The sequence below is a fragment of the Xenopus laevis genome, chromosome 8L (genome assembly GCF_017654675.1).
Source record: "Xenopus laevis strain J_2021 chromosome 8L, Xenopus_laevis_v10.1, whole genome shotgun sequence".
Lineage (NCBI taxonomy): Eukaryota > Metazoa > Chordata > Amphibia > Anura > Pipidae > Xenopus > Xenopus laevis.
This window is the reverse complement of record NC_054385.1, coordinates 98,091,859-98,113,632: the sequence shown is the minus strand read 5'-3', so window position 1 is coordinate 98,113,632 and position 21,774 is coordinate 98,091,859. Positions and strand designations below refer to the sequence as shown.

The 21,774-nt window shown below is 45.2% G+C and overlaps 1 protein-coding gene across 2 annotated transcripts in view; it reads left to right on the top strand.

Moving 5' to 3' along the window:
• Nucleotides 1-21,774, top strand: part of rbm25.L (RNA binding motif protein 25 L homeolog) — a 51,909-nt gene that overhangs the window by 25,407 nt on the left and 4,728 nt on the right. The window contains exons 10-15 of one of the 2 annotated variants that reach the window (XM_018231072.2): nucleotides 1,516-1,696; nucleotides 2,203-2,292; nucleotides 2,378-2,469; nucleotides 3,086-3,236; nucleotides 7,756-8,080; nucleotides 21,128-21,402. In XM_018231072.2, the coding sequence (XP_018086561.1) occupies nucleotides 1,516-1,696; nucleotides 2,203-2,292; nucleotides 2,378-2,469; nucleotides 3,086-3,236; nucleotides 7,756-8,080; nucleotides 21,128-21,402 (1,114 nt within the window). The remainder of the gene's footprint in view (nucleotides 1-1,515; nucleotides 1,697-2,202; nucleotides 2,293-2,377; nucleotides 2,470-3,085; nucleotides 3,237-7,755; nucleotides 8,081-21,127; nucleotides 21,403-21,774) is intronic. The other variant, XM_018231073.2, reaches the window with a different exon arrangement.

The following is a 21,774-nucleotide window of genomic DNA, read 5'->3' as shown; positions in this document are numbered from 1 at the left end:
AGTGTGGTTTTTTCTGGCACAGCGGTAGTTTGCTCTGACCAAATACTCACCTGCTATTATGCATTTTATTCTTCTTACGCACCTTTGCGCACTTGTTGTCCTCCCTCCCTCTCCTTTCTATGTACCTCACGAGTTTGTGTATTACATACAATAGCTGACTGACAGCTAAGACGGTTGACTAGCAACAGCTCTTGGCGCCATTTCCTGGGACGTGGGTTTAAATTCAGGGGAATTATGGGTTGTCTGAATGTTTGTTTGTACACTCCTGACAAAGATCCCTGTGGGGGATCGAAACGTTGAGCCACAATAAACATCTTTTTTGTTTTTGCAACTTTAAAAAACCTGTGAGTGTCGCTACTTTCTACTTTTGCATTTATTCCAAATTGGCAGGCACCCAGGTACTTTCATTTGTAAACGGTGTGCACCTTCAGACTACAAATATATATAAATATATATATCTCCACTGAACCCATAGGCAGACTTTGGCTTCAAAATACTGTACATTGTACACTGTACAACAAGTATGCGGGTTCCCAGGTACATGCTTGCTCTGCAGCAGGGCTGTCCAATAGGTAGATCAAGCTCTATCAGTAGACCTTTAGCTGGTGATCAAGGCACAGTCAACAAACAGCTTGTCTAAATCACCCTCCTGTTTCATGCTTTTCATTCAAGCATTTATTATCTTATGGTTACATAAGAAATAAATGTTTAAATATAACAATATATATGTTCTCATAAATCAATATTTAAGTAATATTTTCCATGGAACAAAATGCTAACAAAGCTTTTTATGGATGTTGATCATAATCGGACAACATCACTAAAAGTAGACCTCGCATTAGTAAAGTATGGCCACTCCTGCTCTAAAGGGTTGAAGGGGGAAGTATTTGACAGAACTAGCTATGTAGGCTCACATTCTGTAGTTTTCAGTATGCATATGGATATCTATTGCCGTCAAAACAGCCTTTATTGCCAGTCACTGCTTTCCATTCACGAAATTCTAAAAGTTGTGTATTGTAGATGATGCTGAATACTGAACAGGAATGTAAACTCTGACTTTGTCACCAGCATCTGCCATCAGTGCAATGTTATTTTTAGCTGGATGTAATAAATAATGCACGATGGCCATTTTGACCGTCATGGGCAATCAAAATACATGTCATAGACCTAATAAGAAAAAAAAAAAATCTGCTATGCTTTTAGCATCCAGGGTGAGACTGGCATCCATGGCTGGGCTCCATTTGATGCAGGACCCACATTCAAACCCAGACAGTAGCCTGTCCTCACTGATGTTAAATCTCCACAACTGGCACTGGCAAAACTTGTAAAGGTTCTAGTTCATTTTACATATAAATAAAAACCAGTGCCCTAATTAACACAAACTGCCTGGAATCCAAAAACAGTTTGCTAGCTGTGATAGGCTGTGTATGTGGGGGGGGGGGGGGTTTGATTCTTTGAACCATAGTTTTTGCCTTACACTAGCAGTGTTAAGTATAAAAACATCTCCCTTAACAGAGAAAAAAGCAGAGATCGAGATAGAGAACGTGAGAGAGAGCGCGAAAGGGAGAGAGAACGGGAGCGAGAGAGGGATAGAGATAAAGACAAAAAGAGAGATCGGGAGGAAGATGAGGAAGAAGCTTATGAAAGGCGAAAACTTGAAAGGAAGTTGCGAGAAAAAGAAGCTGCTTATCAAGAGGTAAATGTGAATTTTTAAAAAACCCGTGGAATTTCTAGTCTGCGTTAAAAACACCTTTAAATCCTCTGCTACTCCCATTCTGCTGTGTCTCTTGGTAAAGTGCTATTTTCAATGCAAAGATTAGATTTTTGTTATTCAGTGAACATGCAGAATAAGCTTAAATTTGTGGAAAAGGAGCACAAGTTATGATCTGAGGGGGTGTGAAGACTCATAGAAACATCTGTTTTCTGCGCATCTTCAGTTGCATAAATGTATGAAATTTAAAAACCTACTCTGTAAAACTGAAAGAGGTTTGTTAAAAACCTTCCTGGACTGACATCAGACCCCATTAGAATGTAAAGCTCATCAGTTACTGATTTATTCAGCACAAGCCGTATCTATAGTATAACTACTGCATGTTGGTAGAACCAGTGCAATTGAAGAATGTAGTGATTTCAGGAGACTAGTCTTTCTCTATGTTTAACTCCATTGCTAGTTTACAATGTATTTGTTAAAACATTTTTTAGCGCCTTAAAAATTGGGAGATCAGGGAGAGAAAAAAGGCAAGAGAATATGAGAAGGACTCAGAGCGTGAAGAAGAAAGACGGAGAGAAACGGTAACTACCTTTTTTTTTTTTTTTTTTTTTTTTTTTTAAATGGAGTGTTTATTCTGATTCTCTATTTGTGCATTTAAAATTCAAGCCTTTTTGTTCCTACCAGGCAAAAGAAGCAAAACGACTAAAGGAGTTTTTGGAAGATTATGATGATGACCGAGATGACCCAAAATATTACAGGTACACTATAAATCTCTGTCCAATAATGATGATTAGTATGTTTTTTTTTTTTTTTTAAATTTAATACAATAGCAATACATATGGTTTTGTAGGTAACATAATCTATTTGTTTAAAAAAAGAAAAAGCCAAGCCATTTTTTCAACTTGGGGGAAAAACATTTACCATTTCTGTCATTGTGCCTGATCATGTCCTTTCAGAAAGAGCCAGCACTGCACAATAGAACTGCTTTCACATAAGGCTATTGTTTCTTCTACCCAATGCTACAGTGAAACCTCGATTTACATACACTGAATTTGTTTTTTTTTTGCAGTTCCAACAATCTATAGTGCGCAGTTTTGCAAAACACTTGTATTTATTTATTTATTTTTTGCAATGTACACAGTGCAAGTGATAAAAACTACACCATAGAAATCAACTAAATCCTATTAAATACACCTCAGATATATGATCTGTAAAACTAATATAAATAGAGGAGAAAGCTTGCATAATAGGTGGATTATGCATTAAAAGATAAAGCACTAAAATGTAGTCCTTGTAAACACCTTTTCCTATTCATATTTAGTATATTTTCAGTATTCAATGAATGGTTTTACATGGTAATTGTCTACTTTGCAGGGGCAGTGCACTCCAGAAGAGGTTAAGAGACCGTGAGAAAGAAATGGAAGCTGATGAGCGAGATCGTAAAAGAGAAAAGGAAGAGCTTGAGGAAATAAGACAGCGACTGTTAGCAGAGGGTCATCCAGATCCAGATGCAGAACTGCAGAGGGTGAGAGTTAATAGGAAGATATTTTGTGGATGTTTTGTAAGAGGAATGCATGTGGACTGTACGTTAACACTTTATTAAGGGTTTTTTAGGGGCAAGTACATTTAACGGTAAAAAAAAAAAAAACTTGACCAGCTCAGACAAACATGCTTTCTGTATCTAGTAATTTGTACTAGTTAACTGCAAATCAAAATGCATATTAGTTGAGGCTCGAGCTTGTCTTTTTCTCATATGTCCTGGGGGACACAGGAACCATGGGGTTAAATCCCCTCCCATCAGGAGGCAGAACACATAAGGAGACGGATCATCCCCTCTATATAGCTCCCTTCCGCCTCCAGCTATTCAGTTTTTAATGTGTACATTCCCTCACCGGGAAAACAAGCCCCAGATCCTACTATAATAGTGGACACTTGGTGAGGCAAAGCGGGGCAGGTATGAGCGTGAGGTTTGCTCTGGTCTCTTCCGGATGCAGACAGGCGCAACGGTGGAACGCTGCCCAACCCCAGGTACACGGAGCAGATTACCACAACTGAGGAGGGTAAGGAAAACACTGCTGCTAGCGGCGATGGAAGGCCGGAACCGAGGGGTGGAACTTCCGTTCACACCAATTGCTTAAATTCCGCTCTGCTACCTCCTGGCGCTTCCATCTCAGGTACGCAACAGAGCTCACTCTCTCCCGCCAGCCGCATTAGCAAGACCTATGCAGCCTGCTTGCAACATCCACGGCACCCTCCTCTCTATTGCCTTCTTCAGTTCCCAGGTATTAGGGATACAGGGCTGGGTAAGCACCCTTAACAGCCACTGGGGAACATTACAGAGATTCCCTATAGAAGTCTAATATGGCTGAGAGGACTGGTGATGCCATTTTTACCAGGTTGATCAAACTAAGATCACCTTATTTGCCTGTGTTCAATTCAAAACAAAATTAAAGTGTGGTCAGAAGGACTTTCTACTCCTCCTGTACACTGGCACAGACAGGCACAGCCTACAACTCCCACACCTAATGCAGTGCCTACCACTGCAGCCTTGGATGGCCATGTAGCAGCAGCATCCACAGCCTCTGCTGGTTTGGCAGCAGTTGGGGGTCAGGAGACATCAGCTTGGGCTGTCTCTCTTTGTCAATCCCTCTCCTCCTTACAGGGAATCCCACTTCTTGCAGCATCACTTGACAAAATACTGGAAAGGATATCTACACAGGGTTCTCCTAAAAGACTCTCTTAAGCGCAAGGTGTAAGGAGCTACTGACCTCACAGGGCATTTTTCACCTACAGCTCACACTCCTGTCGGCTCTGGTGAGGAGTCCCTCAGTGAAGGGGAATTATTCCCTTTTGCATCTGAAGGGGATGAATTCACCATTTCCTCAGATCATTCTGTAAAGATTGATGACCTCATCACTGCGGTTATTGGGGTACTTAAAGGAGAAGGAAAGTCTACTTGCACTTGGGTGCCAAAATGTTAGGCATTTGATCATGAGCAGGAAAAACCACAGATTGGTCTGGGTGCCTGCAAAACAAACCTCTGGACTTCTTGTCTGGAGAAGGAGAATTGATTGTATTTACTTACCTGCAACCTGGGTCGGTGCTCCTATCGGCAGAAAACTACACCGGTCTGTGGTTCTTTCAGTGAGCACCACGGAGCGATCCTCTTCAGTCTTCCGGTTTCTTTGCACGGCTGTGCATGCACAGTAAAGCGGAAAGCCAAACTTTGACTAAAAAGTTGGCTATTTCGTTCTACTGCACATGCGTCTGCCCCGGGACATTTGAAGAAAGAAGCTGGAAGAAGATCACTCAATTCTTGCTGGAATAACCCCGGGCCAATGCAGTTTTCTGCTGATAGGAGCACCGGCCCAGGATTTCAGGTAAGTAAATACAATCACTTGGGGGTGCCTAACAAGATGACTTTCCTTCTCCTTTAAGATTCATGAGTCTCCTTCTCCAGACAAGAAGTCCAGAGGTTTGTTTCGCAATCTGGTTTTTCCTGCTCATGATCAATTACAGGCCATTGTCCAAGAGGAATGGGATACTCCTGATCACAAATTTCATGTTACCAAGAAATTTGCAAAACTGCACCCATTTCCTAAGGAAGCAATGGAGAGGTGGAGCATGCCACCTCAGGTGGACACTCCAGTATCTCTCCTCTCAAAAACTGCATTTCTCATTCCTGATGCTTTTGCATTTAAAGATGCCACTGAAACAAGAAACTAGAAGATTTCCTTAAGGCGATCTTTTCGTCGGCTGGGTCAGCCTTCAGGCCTAGCCTGGCCTTGGTCTGGGTCAGCAGGGCACCTGAATCCTGGTCCATCTCAGGTATTCGTAAAGACCTTCCCACAGAGGAACTAAAACCCATTGCCATTCAAATGCAAGAGGCAAGCTCCTTCCTTTGTGATGCCTCATTAGATGCCTTGAAGATCGTAGCTCCAACCTCTGTGTTGTCCGTAACTGCTCAACGTGCCTTGTGGCTCCAGTTGTGGTCCGCCGACCTAAGCTCTATGAAGTCTCTTACAGTAGTACCCTTCAAGGGTTCGATGAGGAACTGGAGAAGATTATCTCACAGGCCACAGGTGGCAAGAGCACACTCCTACCCAAGACCAAGGGTTTTTCACTGAGACGTTCATGTCCCTTTTTGTGGCCAGGGATTTATTTCCTCCAGAGGTTCCTCACCACCCAGACAGTTTTACTCAAGGGGGCGATACTCCTTAAGGGGAAAGCCCACCTGGCAAGCCAGGAAAACCAACATTAGGTCCAGCAATGACAAACAGACAATCAGCCTGACTGGCCGACCCAATCACAGCCAGTGGGGGGAAAATTTAGATATTTTGCAGCAAAATGGGCACGAGAAGTAAACGATCAGTGGGTAGTTGAATCCATCACAAATGGCTACTGTCTCTAGTTTCGACAGCTACCACTCCCAAGATTTTTCCTATCCAGAGTGCCTCGAGATCCACCAAAAAGATTGGCCTTTCTAGCCACCATAGGTAACTAATTTTACCTACGTAGGTACCTAATTTTACCTATGAAAACTGGGAAAACTTATTGACTCTAGTATAAGCCTAGACACAACTACAGCCCTGTCTCCCAGCAGTGCACATTCCGCCAAAGTGACCACCCCCAGCGATCAACCGGACTTCTTTGCAAAGTTGATGGTGACAGAGAATTGCCAAACGGTTTACTGTGTGCATTGTCCCACTGTCCCACTACCATGTGCAGAGGGTACTGTGTGATATTGCCATCACTGTTAATCCTTCATATAACCAACAGAGGGCGCACTGTTATGCTTTCATATAACCAACTGATGGCGCTGTGTGATATTGCAGTCACTGTTATTCTTTCATATAACCAACAGAGGGCGCACTGTTCTTTCATATAACCAACAGATGGCACTGTGTGATATTGCAGTAAGGGCGCACTGTTATTCTTTCATATAACCAACAGAGGGCGCGCTGTGATATTGCAGTCTCTCCCCAAGCGAACTGTTGGTATGGGAATGATTAAAAGTGACTGCAATCTCAGCTACTGCCCACTGACTCGAGTATAAACCGAGGTAGACTTTTTCAGCACATTTTGGATGCTGAAAAACTCGGCTTATACTCGAGTATATACGGTATTCCTTCTTTTTGCAGTTCTCCTAAGAATCCTAAAGAGGTAAGGTTCCACAATTTGGATGTAGTTCGCATGCTATGTACATACGTGGAGGCTACGGCTACATTTTGTAATCTGACTCCCTTTTTGTGGTGCCCTCTTTCAGTCGGAAGGGTCTCCCGGCCTCCAAAGCTGCCATTACAAGATGGATTAAGGAAGCGATCCGCAGAGCATACATAGTCATTCAAAGGCCTGTTCCAGTTGGCATTAAGGCTCATTTCACAGGGCACTCGACACTTCATGGTCATCCAGAAACATGGCCTCTGTTGAGCAGCTGTGCAAGGCAGCAACGTGGTCCCACACTGCCCACACTTTAACAAAATTTTACCATTTTGACACCCTTGCGTCAGCTCAAGCCATTTTTGGGTGCAAGGTCCTACAACCTGTTTCTAAATACAGTTAGGTTCTTGGTTACCTGTTTCTCCCTCCCTTAAATGGGACAGCTTTGGTAAGTCCCCATGGTTCCTGTGTCCACCAGGACCTATGAGAAAAAGGTATTCATTACTTACCGTTAAATCCTTTTCTCTCTAGTCCTATGAGGGACACAGGACTTCCCACCCCGAAAAACAGGGAATACCTTCGCCTCAGCCATATTTTAGTTTTATACAGTTGGGTTTTTTGTTGCTGCTCGGATCTTTGTCACAAAATTGAATAGCTGGAGGCAGAAGGGAGCTATATAGAGGGGAGGATCCGTCTTTTTTCTTTTTTTCTTTTTGTTTCATGCCTCCTGATTGGAGGGGGTTCCTGTGTCCCCCCCCCCATAGGACTAGAGAGAAAAGGATTTAACGGTAAGTAATATATCCCTTTTTCTTTCTGTTACTGATTTTCATATGCTTTAAAATACAAAGGTTTTACTTTATAGTATGTTTGCTGTCCTCTTACAGATGGAGCAGGAGGAAGAGAGAAGGAGACAGCCACCACAAATCAAGCCGCAGCCAGAGTCTGAAGAAGAGGAGGAGGTGAAGCCCATGAGAGAAGAGAAAATAGAGGAACCTGTGGAAGAAGAAGATCCTGAACCAAAGCCATGCCTTAAACCTACAATGCGGCCAATCAGCTCTGCTCCCTCTCTTTCTTCTGGTAGTGGTAATGCCACTCCAAACTCCCCAGGGGATGAGTCCCCTTGTGGTATCATAATTCCTCATGAGAACTCGCCAGAGCAGCAACCACAAGAAGAATACAGGCCGAAAATAGAACTAAGCTTAAAATTAGGTGAGTGTAGACATTTTCTGAATTAATAACAATATATGTAATGGAGACGTGATCACCAGGTCCTCTTTAAATATTCTACAGTAATGCACTTCATTAGTGCTAGGAAGTTTTCAGTTACTAAATGTATCCAAGCAGCCCTCCACAATGCCACAATAAAGTACAGATCTTTAAAGCAGCCTGTCTAGCATTTGACAGAATATCCAGATTGCCAGCCTGGACCTGCTTAGGATATCCGAGCACTAGGTTTAAATATTGTACTGTAATTTGATCCTGAGTGATTGTGTTGCAGCCAAGAAGACTTAACTGCCATACGCATGCCAATATCATTGTACAAAACTTTATGTATAATGATCGATACGTATATAGCCATGGGTCAAAAAGATATGTTAAAGGAGAAAAGTCTTCTTGCACTTGGGGGGTTCCAAATGTTAGGCACCCCCAAGTGATTGTATTTACTTACCTGAAACCCCGGGCTGGTGCTCCTATCAACAGAAAACTGCACTGGCCTGGGGTTTTACCAGTGAGCACCACAAAGCGATCCTCTTCCGGCTTCTTCTTTCTTCAAATTTCCCGGGCAGACGCATGCGCAGTAGAACGAAATAGCCGACTTTTTATTTAAAGTTCGGCTTTTCACTCTACTGCGCATGCGCACCAGTGTGAAGAAAGAGGTAGCAGGAAGAGGATCGCTCCGTGGTGCTCGCTCGAAGAACCCCAGGCTGGTGCAGTTTTCTGCTGATCGGCGCACCGGCCCGGGGTTTCAGGTAAGTACATGCAATCACTTGGGGGTGCCTAACATTTGACACCCCCAAGTGCAAAAAGACTTTCCTTCTCCTTTAAAGGGATTCTGTCAAGAATTTTATGGTGTCGTTTTTACTTCTAGTTTACACTGCAAATAATTCACTCTACCATATAAAATTTCTTTTCTGAACCGACGTGTGTGTGTGTATATATATATGTGTGTGTGTATGTATGTGTATATATATATATATATATATATATATTTATATTTCTCTGTCGTCTCAGGGGGACACAGGGAACAGCTGGGGTTAAGCTCCACCCTCCGGAGGCAGGACACTTGTATGAATAATCAAAAGGGGGCGTGACCTAGGGACTGGCTTAACCCGGATGCTACGCCAACCTATTCAGTTTTTAAGTGTCCTGCTAGGAGGTTGGACATTATCCGTTTCAGGAAGAAAAGATTATCCTACATATCTCAGACCAGCCCAGGCTGGCAGCAAGGGGTCTCCCAGGAACAGGGCTACTTGTATCCTGAGGGGACTCCCTTCGTGGGAATCCATACCGGGGTCTTTTCCTAGCCATCTGGCTATATCGACCATCCATACGTCCCTGCTCCTGATAAGGATGCAGAAGGTTTGGCCGGTGTGTGTGTGAGGTGATATAAATAGTTGGACTATGGGGGAATTCCCTGGCTCCACTAGCGCTACTTGTTGGAATTGCCTAGGCTTGTCTGCCGTTTTTTTCCCCCCTCCCTTCTCCCCCTCAGTGCACCCGCAGTTACCATTGCTGTTCTTGTTTCCCAGGGCTCTCTATCCTGGGTTCCGGGGGAGAGAGGTGCACGAGCAGGACAGGATTCTCCCTCCTCTCTGTTTGGCAGCCGTCTGTGGTGTGCGCATTGTCAGTACGCAGCCAGAGACGGAGGATGCGTTCCAGGCGCCATCTTGGTTTTTTCGCGCGCTTCAGGTGGAACGCATCGCTCCGTTCAGTCTCTGCTGCGTTCCAGGCGCCATCTTAAGTTGTTTCGCGCAGGTTTACAAGCGCAACGCCGCAAGAGGATTCCTTATCCTCGCAAAACAGGCATTTTCAGCAGCAACTGTTAGTCAGGCCAACTCCTCACCCCTATTACTGGTTAGGAGTTCTTTAACAACAAACTACAGCAGCAGCTTCTGGCCAGCAGACATAAAGGTTTTGCCAGGGTCAGCTTATCCCTCACATCTGCTCAACCTGCTCAGTGAGTACCTCAGACACTGCTATGGCAGAAGGTAAGTCAGGGGGTTTATTCCCCAGACCGGGGGGGAGAGCAGCAGTGGCAGCAGCACAGGTCACTTACTTTATGTGTACAAAGTGCAATGCAAAAATTCCAGGGGGTCAAGGTGAGCCTCTCTGCAGACCTTGTTCAGGGGGGCAGGGAGTTACACCAATTCCAGGGGCCTCATCCAATCCAACGGATTTTCAAGCCGGGATTTCCAATTTAGATGACATTTCTCCAAATGGAGTACCTGGAACTCCCTCAGACCCGCCAGCCCCTCTCTGGGCTATCCAGTTGTCTCAATCACTGGCATCCCTACAGAGTTTACCCTCCATTGCAAATAATTTGGGTAAAGCTTTAGCCAAACTGGGTCAGAAATCCAGTGGGAAACGCAAACGAGTAGACAGTTCAAGGGGAGAAGCTAGTAATCATACCCCTTCAGAGGGATCATCAGCTGAAGCTGACTCTTCCCAATCAGAGGGTGAACTACCTCCATCCGAGGTGTCGTCTGGGGAGGAAGAGGAAGATTGCGAAGACCAAAAAGGTTGTGAACCGCAACACAACATCGATAGTATCATTAAAGGGGTACTAGAAATACTAAAAATTACTCCCTCAACAGAACAACAAGCTCAGACTACTAGTCTATTCAAAAGACAGCACAAATCCGCAACAGTCTTTCCTCCTCATGATCAACTCCTCGCCATCATACAAGAGGAGTGGAATTCTCCAGAACGAAAATTCCAGGCGACCCGTAAATTCTCCAAGTCCTATCCCTTTTCCAAGGAATTGGTAGATAAGTGGTCCATGCCACCAACAGTGGATGCGCCAGTCTCCAGATTTTCTAAAGCCACAGCACTACCAGTCACAGACTCTGCAGCTTTTAAAGACCCATCTGACAGACGTCTAGAGGGATTTTTGAGGGCACTGTACTCATCCGCAGGTTCTACTCTTCGTCCGGTACTAGCCTCTTCCTGGGTAGCAAGGGCCATACAAACATGGTCCGATTCCCTAATCAAAGACATTCAACATGGAGTCTCTAGATCTGAGCTTCTTGCCACGGCACAGTTGATAGCTGAGTCTTCCGCTTATTTATGTGACGCTACCTTGGATGCGGTCCAGATCACTGCCCGCACCTCAGCCTTGTCGGTAGAACTCTCTGGCTTAAGAGTTGGACAGCTGACATTAGTTCGAAGAAGTCACTAACCTCACTTCCTTTCAAGGGGCAGCGACTTTTTGGCGAAGAACTAGAAAAAATCATATCACAGGCCACAGGGGGAAAAAGTACATTTCTTCCCCAGAGCAAAAGCAAAACCAATTCTTCCTACAGACGCGGAAAATTTTTTCGTGGCCAAAGTGGACGTTACAACAGACGCAGTAGTCCTCCCCAACGTTCCCATTTTAGAACAAAGAACAGTGACAAGGGACGCCCTACATGGAAGACTAACAAGTTTCACAACAAGCCCACAACTGATAAGTCCACATCAGGTTGACGGGGCATCCCCTCCGGAGTCACAGCATCCGATAGGGGGCAGGTTGCTTCAATTCCGGGAGGTGTGGAACCGACATTCGTCAGACAATTGGGCCAACGAAATAATTTCAGAGGGCTACCATTTGGACTTTTCTTCTCTCCCCCCCAGAAAATTCCTTATGTCCAGAATCCCGGTCAAACCAGCCAAGGCTCAAGCCTTTTTGGAATGCATATCCAACATGGAACAGAACGGAGTGATTGTACCCGTGCCCCCCCGCTGGAGAAATTCTCCGGGTTTTACTCCAATCTATTCCTAGTGCCCAAGAGGGACGGATCCTTCAGACCTGTTCTCGACCTGAAATTCCTCAACAAGCACATACGCTCGGTACGATTCAAAATGGAGACCCTGCGCTCTGTGATTCGGGGAATGGAACCAGAGCAACTATTGATGTCCCTAGACATCAAGGATGCGTACCTTCATGTACCGATTTGGCAACCTCATCATCGTTTCCTGAGATTTGCCTTCAAGAATTTCCACTACCAGTTCGTAGCCCTCCCCTTCGGCTTGTCATCGGCCCCTCGGGTATTCACCAAACTCATGGTGATTACGGCTGCCTCCTTGAGACTCCAGGGTGTATCGGTGACGCCCTACTTGGACGACCTTCTTCTGAAGTCCAGGACAATAGAGAAGGGCAGAGCAGATCTTCAGACGGCGATCCGATTACTCCAGGACTTTGGCTGGACAATCAACTGGGAGAAGTCCAGTCTATTTCCCAGCCACCAGATGACATTCCTGGGTCTCGAATTCAACACCCTCACCCAACGGGTGACCTTACCTTTGGACAAACAAATGAGGATCAGAGACCAAGTTTCCAAACTATCTCTCTGCCAGAGTCCGACTATACACATGGCCATGAGGGTTCTAGGATCAATGGTTTCGGTCATAGAAGCAGTCCCATTCGCACAAATTCATCTACGTCCTCTTCAAGCCAACATCCTGTTGGGATGGAAGAGAGGTCCTCTTTCCCAGAAGATCAAACTTCTTCAAGCAACGAGGGAATCTCTACAATGGTGGATGCGACAAGACAATCTGTCAAAGGGCCAATCCTGGGCGATTCCAGATTGGAAGGTAATCACGACAGACGCCAGCCTCCAAGGCTGGGGAGCAACATGGGACAATCTATCTGTGCAGGGTACATGGTCTCTCCCAGAATCCAAACTTCACATAAACATACTGGAGCTTCGGGCAGTGCGACTAGCTCTTCATCATTGGTCAAGCCGTTTGCAGACAAAATCAGTGAGAGTTCAAAGCGACAATTCTACCACTGTGGCTTACATCAACAGACAGGGTGGAACCCGCAGCAAAGCAGCACTAGCAGAAACTCAGGAGATTCTGAGATGGGCGGAACGCAACCTTGTACGACTGTCGGCTATCCATATCCCAGGAGTGAACAACACAAAGGCAGACTTCCTCAGTCGAAACAATCTGGATCCAGGGGAATGGGAACTTCATCCGGAAGTTTTCTCAGATCTTGTCAGTCAATGGGGACTTCCCCAAATAGACCTAATGGCTTCCAGAACCAATCGCAAGGTGAAGAGATTCTTCTCCCGCTCCCGAGACCCTTTAGCAGTAGGGGTGGATGCCATGACCCAGATTTGGAAATTCGATCTAGCCTCAATTTTTCCACCACTACCCATGTTGCCTCGGGTCCTCAAAAAGATCAAGCTATCACATTCTACAGTGATTGTGATAGCTCCCTTCTGGCCCAGGAGGACCTGGTTCTCCGATCTCCAAGAAATGTCGGCAGCACAACCAGTTCGCCTTCCATCCAGATTGGATCTCCTGTGTCAGGGACCCATAGCCCATCACAACCCGGGCTTATTTGCTTTGACGGCATGGCTATTGAAGCCGACATATGGCGAAGACAGGGCATAGCTGAAGAGGTTATTGACACAATGTTGAAGTCACGCAAATCTACATCGTCCAAAGCCTATCACAGGGTATGGCGCAGTTACTGGAACTGGTGCAAGGAAGCACAACTACCTTTTTTCGAGTTTAATATTCCAAGAATCCTATCCTTTCTACAGCGAGGATTCAAGCTCGGCCTCAAATTGAGTTCTTTGAAGGTACAGGTTTCTGCATTGTCAGCTCTATTTCAATCACGCCTAACTCTGGAAGATCCTGTGCACACCTTTCTGCAAGGAGTAGCCCATTTAGCTCCTCCATTTCGTCCCCCGATTCCTGGTTGGGATCTCAATCTAGTCTTGGAAGCCTTACTGGATTCACCTTTCGAACCGTTAGGCACAGTTACTGAGAAGTGGCTCACCTGGAAAACAGTGTTTCTAGTGGCGATTACTTCAACCAGAAGAGTTTCAGAACTGAGTGCACTTTCATGTGATCCAGCTTATCTAGTATTCCACAAAGATAAAGCAGTTTTACGCACAGTACCATCCTTCCTACCCAAGGTTGTGTCCTCATTTCACATAAACCAGGAAATTGTGGTACCGTCCCTATGCCCTGAACCTAAGAATTCTAAGGAGAAGCGACTTCACAGTTTAGATGTCGTCAGAGCTCTTCGCTGGTACTTGGAAAAGTCTAAGTCCTTTCGACGTTCTCAAAGACTGTTTGTAGTTCCTAATGGGCCTCGAAGAGGCATGGCGGCATCCAAGATATCCATTGCTAGATGGCTGAAGGAGACCATCCGACAAGCTTACATTTCCAAAGGACAATCTCCACCAGAGCATGTCAGAGCGCATTCAACACGATCAATGGGAGCTTCCTGGGCTTGGCGCAATTCAGCATCCCTGGATCAGATCTGCAGAGCGGCCACCTGGTCGTCTGTTCACACATTTTCTAAATTCTACAAAATAGACACCTTTTCCTCTTCGGAGGCTGCTTTTGGCCGAAAGGTGTTACATTCAGTGGTACAGTAATGTGCCACAATCTCTTCGCTCCCACCCTGCTGTTCTTGGGGCTGCTTTGGTAAGTCCCCAGCTGTTCCCTGTGTCCCCCTGAGACGACAGAGAAAATAGGATTTTTGATACTCACCGTTAAATCCTTTTCTCTGTAGTCGATAGGGGGACACAGGGCTTCCCGCCCCGCGGCGAGATGTTGACCACGTTGGTCCATGAGGGAATACTCCCTGAGTTACCAGTTCTGCTAGTTAAGTTTTATTCCTATTGTTTAGCAGTCTCTTTGGTACAAACTGAATAGGTTGGCGTAGCATCCGGGTTAAGCCAGTCCCTAGGTCACGCCCCCTTTTGATTATTCATACAAGTGTCCTGCCTCCGGAGGGTGGAGCTTAACCCCAGCTGTTCCCTGTGTCCCCCTATCGACTACAGAGAAAAGGATTTAACGGTGAGTATCAAAAATCCTATTATATATATATATATATATATATATATATATGTGTGTGTGTGTGTATATCTATCTATCTATCATCTATCTGTGTGTGTGTGTGTGTGTGTGTGTGTGTGTGTGTGTGTGTGTGTGTGTGTGTGTGTGGTGTGTGTGTGTGTGTGTGTGTATATATGTATATGTGTGTGTATATATATGTATATGTGTGTGTATATATGTATATGTATATGTATATATATATATATATATATATATATATATATATATATATATATATATATATATATATATATATATATATATATATATATATATATATATATATATATTTATTTATTTTTTTTAAAGGTAAGTTTTATTTCCTTTTGAACACAGATAAATCATACATACATAACAAACAGTTGAGCAGACTGATTCGTATAAGGTACACAAAGTGGGTGTAAAACACAAGTTGACTCCGAGCATACTAGGGTAAGCATTGCTATTGGATAGAGATGGACTACTGTTATATCATAATGCCTAAGTGATCTTTCGGGCAGCTCAGGGTGAGTGAAACCTCCACCGGTTCTGCCTAGAAGGGTTGTCCAATCACGGTTCAATCTGGGGGGTTCGGATCTATGTCAGCCCACGGGCCCCATATGTTGTCAAATTTTGTCTGGGCGCCCCTGGACTCATAGGTAAGTTTATAAAGGGGTAATACACTGTTAACCAGTTGCACCCAAGCTCTAAGAGAAGGTGAGAGGTTGCCCATCCAGTGCATTGCTACAGTTTTCTTTGCATAAAAGAGGAGGATACGGTAGGCAATTCTGGGATATTTGGCTGGGACCAGGTCCTCTAAGACACCCAGCAGACAAACGGATGGAGAGATAACCCTTGGGAAAATCAAGGTTGTCTGCTAAATAATTTACCACTCGCGTCCAGAAGTTTAAAATATGTTGGCACTCCCATATTAGGTGGAAGAAGTCCGCGCCCGGTTGCTGACACCTAGGACAATTGTCAAGAGGGATTCGACCCATTTGTTTAAGGCAGGGGTCCCCAACCTTTTTCAGGCGTGAGCAACATTTAAATGTAAAAAGATTTGGGGAGCAACACAAGTTCCTAGGGGGTGCCAATAAGGGTTGTGGTTGGCTATTGGTAGCCCATATGTGGACTGGCAATCTACAAGAGTCTCTGTTTGGCAGTACATCTGGTTTTTATGTAACCAAAACTTGCCTCCAAGCCTGAAATTCAAAAATAAGCACCTGCTTTGAGGCCATGGAGAGCAACATCCAAAGAGTTGGGGAGCAACTTGTTGCTCACGAGCTACTGGTTGGGGATCACTGGTTTAAGGCGTATAGGGGTTATATACTGTATACATGGTGTATAATTTTATACTGGATCAGTTTATCTTTTAGAGAAATGAGACCAGTGTACACATTGTCTATCGCCTCCTCCCAGTCATCCTGAGTAAGACCTGTAATTTTATTAGTCCACCATTCCTGAGTGGTCAGGAAGGGCTTAGGACCAGACAGGAGAAGTTGGCGGTATAGCCAGGACACCAATTTGGAGGGGCTAGGGTCGCAGAGATTTTTTTCCCTGACAAGGGAGGACTGTTGGGGGGTAAGGGTATGGAATTGGGAGTAAAAGGCATGTCGTAGCTGAAGGTATTGGAATAGTAAAATTTGCGTCGGGTGGGTCTTGCGTTGAAGAGCACCATATGTGGGAAACGTCTGAGGATCAAGGAGATCTTTCAAGCATTTAACGTCCTGGTTTGGCCAGAAGACTAACTCTGGTAGGTGTCTGAAGTGAGGTAGGTATGAGTTTCCCCACAAAGGTAGGTGAGGGGATAATAACGGAGGTTCACAGCTACCAGCCATGATTTGTGAGGGGTGGTTAATGTAGTTGGTAGAGAGCTGTAGTCCTTAAGGGAGCGGTATGGGAAATTTCGAAGACCTTCCCATGAGGCTACAAGGAGAGCCTGTAACTGTGAGTTTGGGTTATATGGGTCTGGTTTAAGGCACCAGTGGAGGTAATATATTTGTGAGGCCAGGTAATATAGATGGAAGTTAGGGAGGGCCAGTCCACCCTCTTCACAAGGGACACATAACTTGGTCCAGGCAATTCTGGGTGCTTTATTGTTCCGAAGGAAGGGGATCATGATCTGGTTAAGGCGCTTGAAGTAAATTTTAGGGAGATATACAGGTGCGTTGTGGAGCAGATAAAGGCTTTTGGGAAGATAATCATTTTAATAATATTGACTCGACCCCATAACGATAAAGGTAGTTTGGTCTATCGGTTCAGTGTGGTAGTCAGGTTGGTGAGGATTGGGTCTAGGTTAAGAGAGACCTATTTTGTAACATCTGCATGAATGGTCACACCTAGGTACTTGAACTGACTGGCCCACTCTAGGGGGGGGTCTCGGTTGGCAAAGATCGAGGTTGATTAGGGTCTACGGGGAATAAGACCGATTTTTCCCAATTCACCCGTAGGCCAGAGAATGAGCCAAACCGGTCAGCAAATAGATGTTTTTTTCCTGTACAGTGCCATAGGTTAAGCCTTTTATTTGGGGGGACTGCCTGATCAGTATTGCCAGAGGTTCAATCGCTAGGGCAAATAGGACTGGGGAGAGGGGGCAGCCCTGTCTCGTTCCCCTTGTTAACGAGAAGGGGGGTGAAATGAGGCCATTGGCTCGAACTCGCGCCGTGGGACTCCTGTAGAGAAGTTTAATCCAGGTTAAGCACCGAGGACCGAACCCAAAACGGGTCAGAACCTCCCACAAGAGGTCCCACTCCACCAAATCAAAAGCCTTGGCAGAGTCTAACGTCTGCATGAGTGGTTTGCAGGTTAGTAAAGAGTCTGCGAAGGTTAATGTTGGTGGAGCGCCCAGGCATAAAGCCAGATTGATCTGGGTGGATAAGGTCTGGGACCACCCGTTGGAGGCGAGTATTTTGGCTAAGATTTTAGCATCCGTGTTAAGCAGAGATATAGGTAGGAAGAGCATTTGGTAGTGTCCTTTCCTGGTTTTGGGATAACTACTATGAGGGCTTCAGTGAATGAAGGGGGCAGTGAGTTATTGTCAAAAGCACTTTGGAGTGTGTCAAGGTATTTTGGGACAATTTGTTCTTGTACCAGTCCGGAGGGAGGCCATCCGGTCCTGGCGTTTTATTAGGGGGTAGTTAGGCAATGGCATCCGTAATCTCCTGGGGGGTGATAGGCGCATCTAGGAAAGCTTGGTTGTTAGGGGAGAGAAAAGGTATAGGGATGGAATCTAAGAATTGTTGGAGTTGGGCTTTGGAATAAAGTGCTGAGGTGGTGTATAGTTTTTGGTAGAATGTAGCAAATTCTTGCGTTATAAGCCTAGGTTCCGTGACAACCGAGCCATTGTCTAGTACAGTGGTCCCCAACCAGTAGCTCGCGAGCAACATGTTGCTCTCCAACCCCTTAGATGTTGCTCCCAGTGGCCTTAAAGCAGGAGCTTATTTTTGAATTCCAGGCTTGGAGGCAAGTTTTGGTTGTATAAAAACCAGGTGTACAGCCAAACAGAGCCTCCTGTAGACTACCAGTTCACATAGGGGGTACCAAACAGCCAATCACAGCCCTTATTTGACATCCCCATGGACTTTCTCATGCTTGAGTTGCTCTCCAACTCTTTTTACATTTAAATGTGGCTCACGAGTAAAAAAGGTTGGGGACCCCTGGTCTAGTACGATGCGTGAAACCGCAGAGGGTGTAGTTTGCTGTTTGGCCAGGAACGCCAGAAGTTTGCAGTTTTTGTCACTGATCCAAAATTCTTTGGTTCTTTTGACAATTAAGAACCTAAATAGGGGCTCAGTCCCTAGATATCTGATAAAAAACAGTCCCTCCTACGGGATCTAGGTTGGCAACAAGTCCCAACAATTGCCTATCGCTGAGGCCCGCAATGGTGTGCTGTTCAGTTACCCTGTGGCAAAAGGTAGGAGCCACCCCCGGCGGGGAGGCAGAATTTCAGATCCAAGAGAGGAGAATGTAGGAAAGGAAGTACACAGGGAGAAAAAAAAAAAAAGTGGGGGGAGGGACCCAGTAAAGCGAAGGGGAAGGTTGTTCGCATCTTGTAGGAGGATTCCTAGGTTGTAAAGACAGGGGCCGGCCATCAGTGTATAACAAGAAAGCCATGTCTCTGTATTGGTAGAGGCTGGGAACTTTGTCCCGTAGCATGAGTTGGTTAATTCAGGGTGGGCAAAGGGGAGTCTGTGGGTCCAATTCCAACCCTGGTAAACGTGCCATTGGTCCTCAAGATGTGGCAAGGGGCCCATTTGCAAAGTCTGAGTTTGGAATATTCGGGGCTCTATAGCAGATCCAGCAAGAAAAAAAAAGGGGGGGAATGTGGGCCTGTGGAGGTGTTCTTTCGGTTTACCACTGTAGTTTTCCTATGCCGGTAGTGTGGTCGAAAAGGTGTCACCCTGAGTTGAGTGGGTGGTGTTGGAGAAGTTTCCTGCTGCCTATGGCAGCATGTGGGGCCTGGGAGGATTAGCTTGGCCAAGTCAGGCATTCCGGTTTGGGGACCGGCGAGGGCCCCTCTGATTGAGCGCAGGATATTGCATACTGTATTTGATTTGTGCTTCTCGTAGGCGCCTTTTGATTCCTGTAAATTCAGCCCGTTGTTTCTGAATGTTAGGCGAGAAGTCCGGGTATAATGACACAGTAGCCCCCTGATACTGAATCGGGCCCTTTTCTCTGGCAGCTGTGAGGGCCGCATCCCTGTCTCGGTAGTTGAGGAGTTTTAGGAGAAAGGGACGTGGGGGGGCTCCTGGTGGAGGAGGCCTCGCTGGGACTCTGTGGTCTCTTTCTACAATAAAAACGTTGGAGAAAGTAGTGGACCCTAGAATTTCTTGGAGCCAGCTTTCTATGAAGATCGTAGGGTTAGAGACCTCCACGGCTAGCACCTCTCCCAGAGTGGGTTCGGGAGGCTCTGCCGGCGGGTCGGGCGCAGGGTCTGAAGGGGAAGATGGCTGACTAGTCGGGTTGGGGGATGTTGGCTGAGCATGGTCGCGAGCAAAGCACTCTAATCGAGACGCCGTCTCAGGTTTCGGCTTGGGATTATTCTTCCGCATAGCTGAGCGGATGATTTAGGCAAGTATGACCTCTTTTGTGGATCGCTTAGTCGGGTAAATAGCCGGTTTTAAGCATGCGGTGCACGGAACTCTAGGCAAGCGCGTCTGCTCACTGCGCCATCTTGGTAAGGCCCCCCTCCCGTATATTTTTTTTTTCTAGTTGTAAAATTGGTTTGTAGGCAGCCATCTCAGGTCATTTTGCCTGGTCATGTGCTTTCAGAAAGAGCGAGTGCTGCACTATGAATCTGCTTTCTGACAGGCTATTGTTTCTCCTACTTAATGTAACTGAGTCGCAGTGGGACCTGGATTTTACTTTTGAGTGCTGTTAGATCTACCAGAGAGCGGTTATCCTGTGTTCGGGGGCTGCTATCGTGTTACTTTCCCATTGTTCTTTTTTTAGGCTACTGGGGGGAAAGGGAGGGGGTAACATCACAGCAACTTGCAGTACAGCAGTAAAGAGTGACTGATGTTTACCAGAGCACAAGTCACGTGACTGGGGGCACCTGGGAAAGTGACGATATGTCTAGCCACATTTCAAAATTAAATCTAACAAAATCAGTTTGCTCTTTGGAAAAACGAATTTTCTCTTGCCTAATTGAGGGACACAGGCACCATGGGGATCTTGCAGCTTGGAGAAGGACACTTTCTTGTTAACTTTGACTCCTCCTCCTGCTCTGGGCTTCATCCCCTGCCTCCTCCTACTATGCTCAGTTTCAACCGAAGAGGAGTGTAAGATATAGCAACCCAAAACAGAGGAGTCTCTCAACACCCTCAGAACCTTCTATAACATTGGACTCCCAACACGGAGTAACTACATACAACCATAGGTTGTCTCACAACAGTGTACAACAGGGCGGGAAGGCCTGTGTCCCCTAATATAGGACAAGAGAAAAAGAACAGTGAGTGCAAAATGAAGCCCAGAGGAGGAGTCAAAGTTAACAAGTTAGTGTCCTTCTCCAAGCTGCAGGATCTTCATCCCCATGGTGCCTGTGTCCCTCAATATAGGACAAGAGAAAAAGATTAAACGGATAGTACAAAAATCTTTCAGTTCCCATGACGGCATCCCTTTAAAATTGAAGTCTTGTATTCTGGCATATATACCTTTTCTCCCTATTTGCATTTCTGTGTTTTATTAATAGTGTAACCAAATTATTCATTGTTTTAGGTGCCCCTAATAGTCCCAGTCAACCAAATGCAGTAAAGAGGAAGAAGTTGCCTGTGGACAGTGTTTTTAACAAGTTTGATGATGAAGATAGTGATGAGGTGCCTCGGAAAAGAAAACTGGTGCCGTTGGATTATGGGGACGATGACAAAACCTCAGCCAAAAACAATGTGAACACAGAAGAGAAGCGGAAACATATCAAGAGTCTTATAGAGAAAATTCCTACAGCCAAACCAGAGCTATTTGCTTATCCTTTGGACTGGTCTATTGTGGACACTGTGAGTGGTTTATTTACTAAAATAATTGTGGTTTGGAATTTTGGCAAGAACAATTTTTCATATAATATTGTATAATTTGCATTATTTAGAAAGTGTTTCTTTAAAAATAAGCTTTACAGCTATTACTTTGGTAGCAGTAGCAGTTGGACTGCTGTCCTCAATTAGATGAAGCATATATTGAGGTTTCAATGTGTTGTATTGTCAGTATATACTGCAAACAAAAGTGTTCTTTACCTTGCCTAGAACTTTGTATATCATGGCTACAGTTTCTGTGTACTTCTTATTCATACCGTATCCTGCTGCTCTGACACCTCTCAGAAAATATATGCTTTAATATAATTCATTGAATATATTGAAAATATGATTTATTTT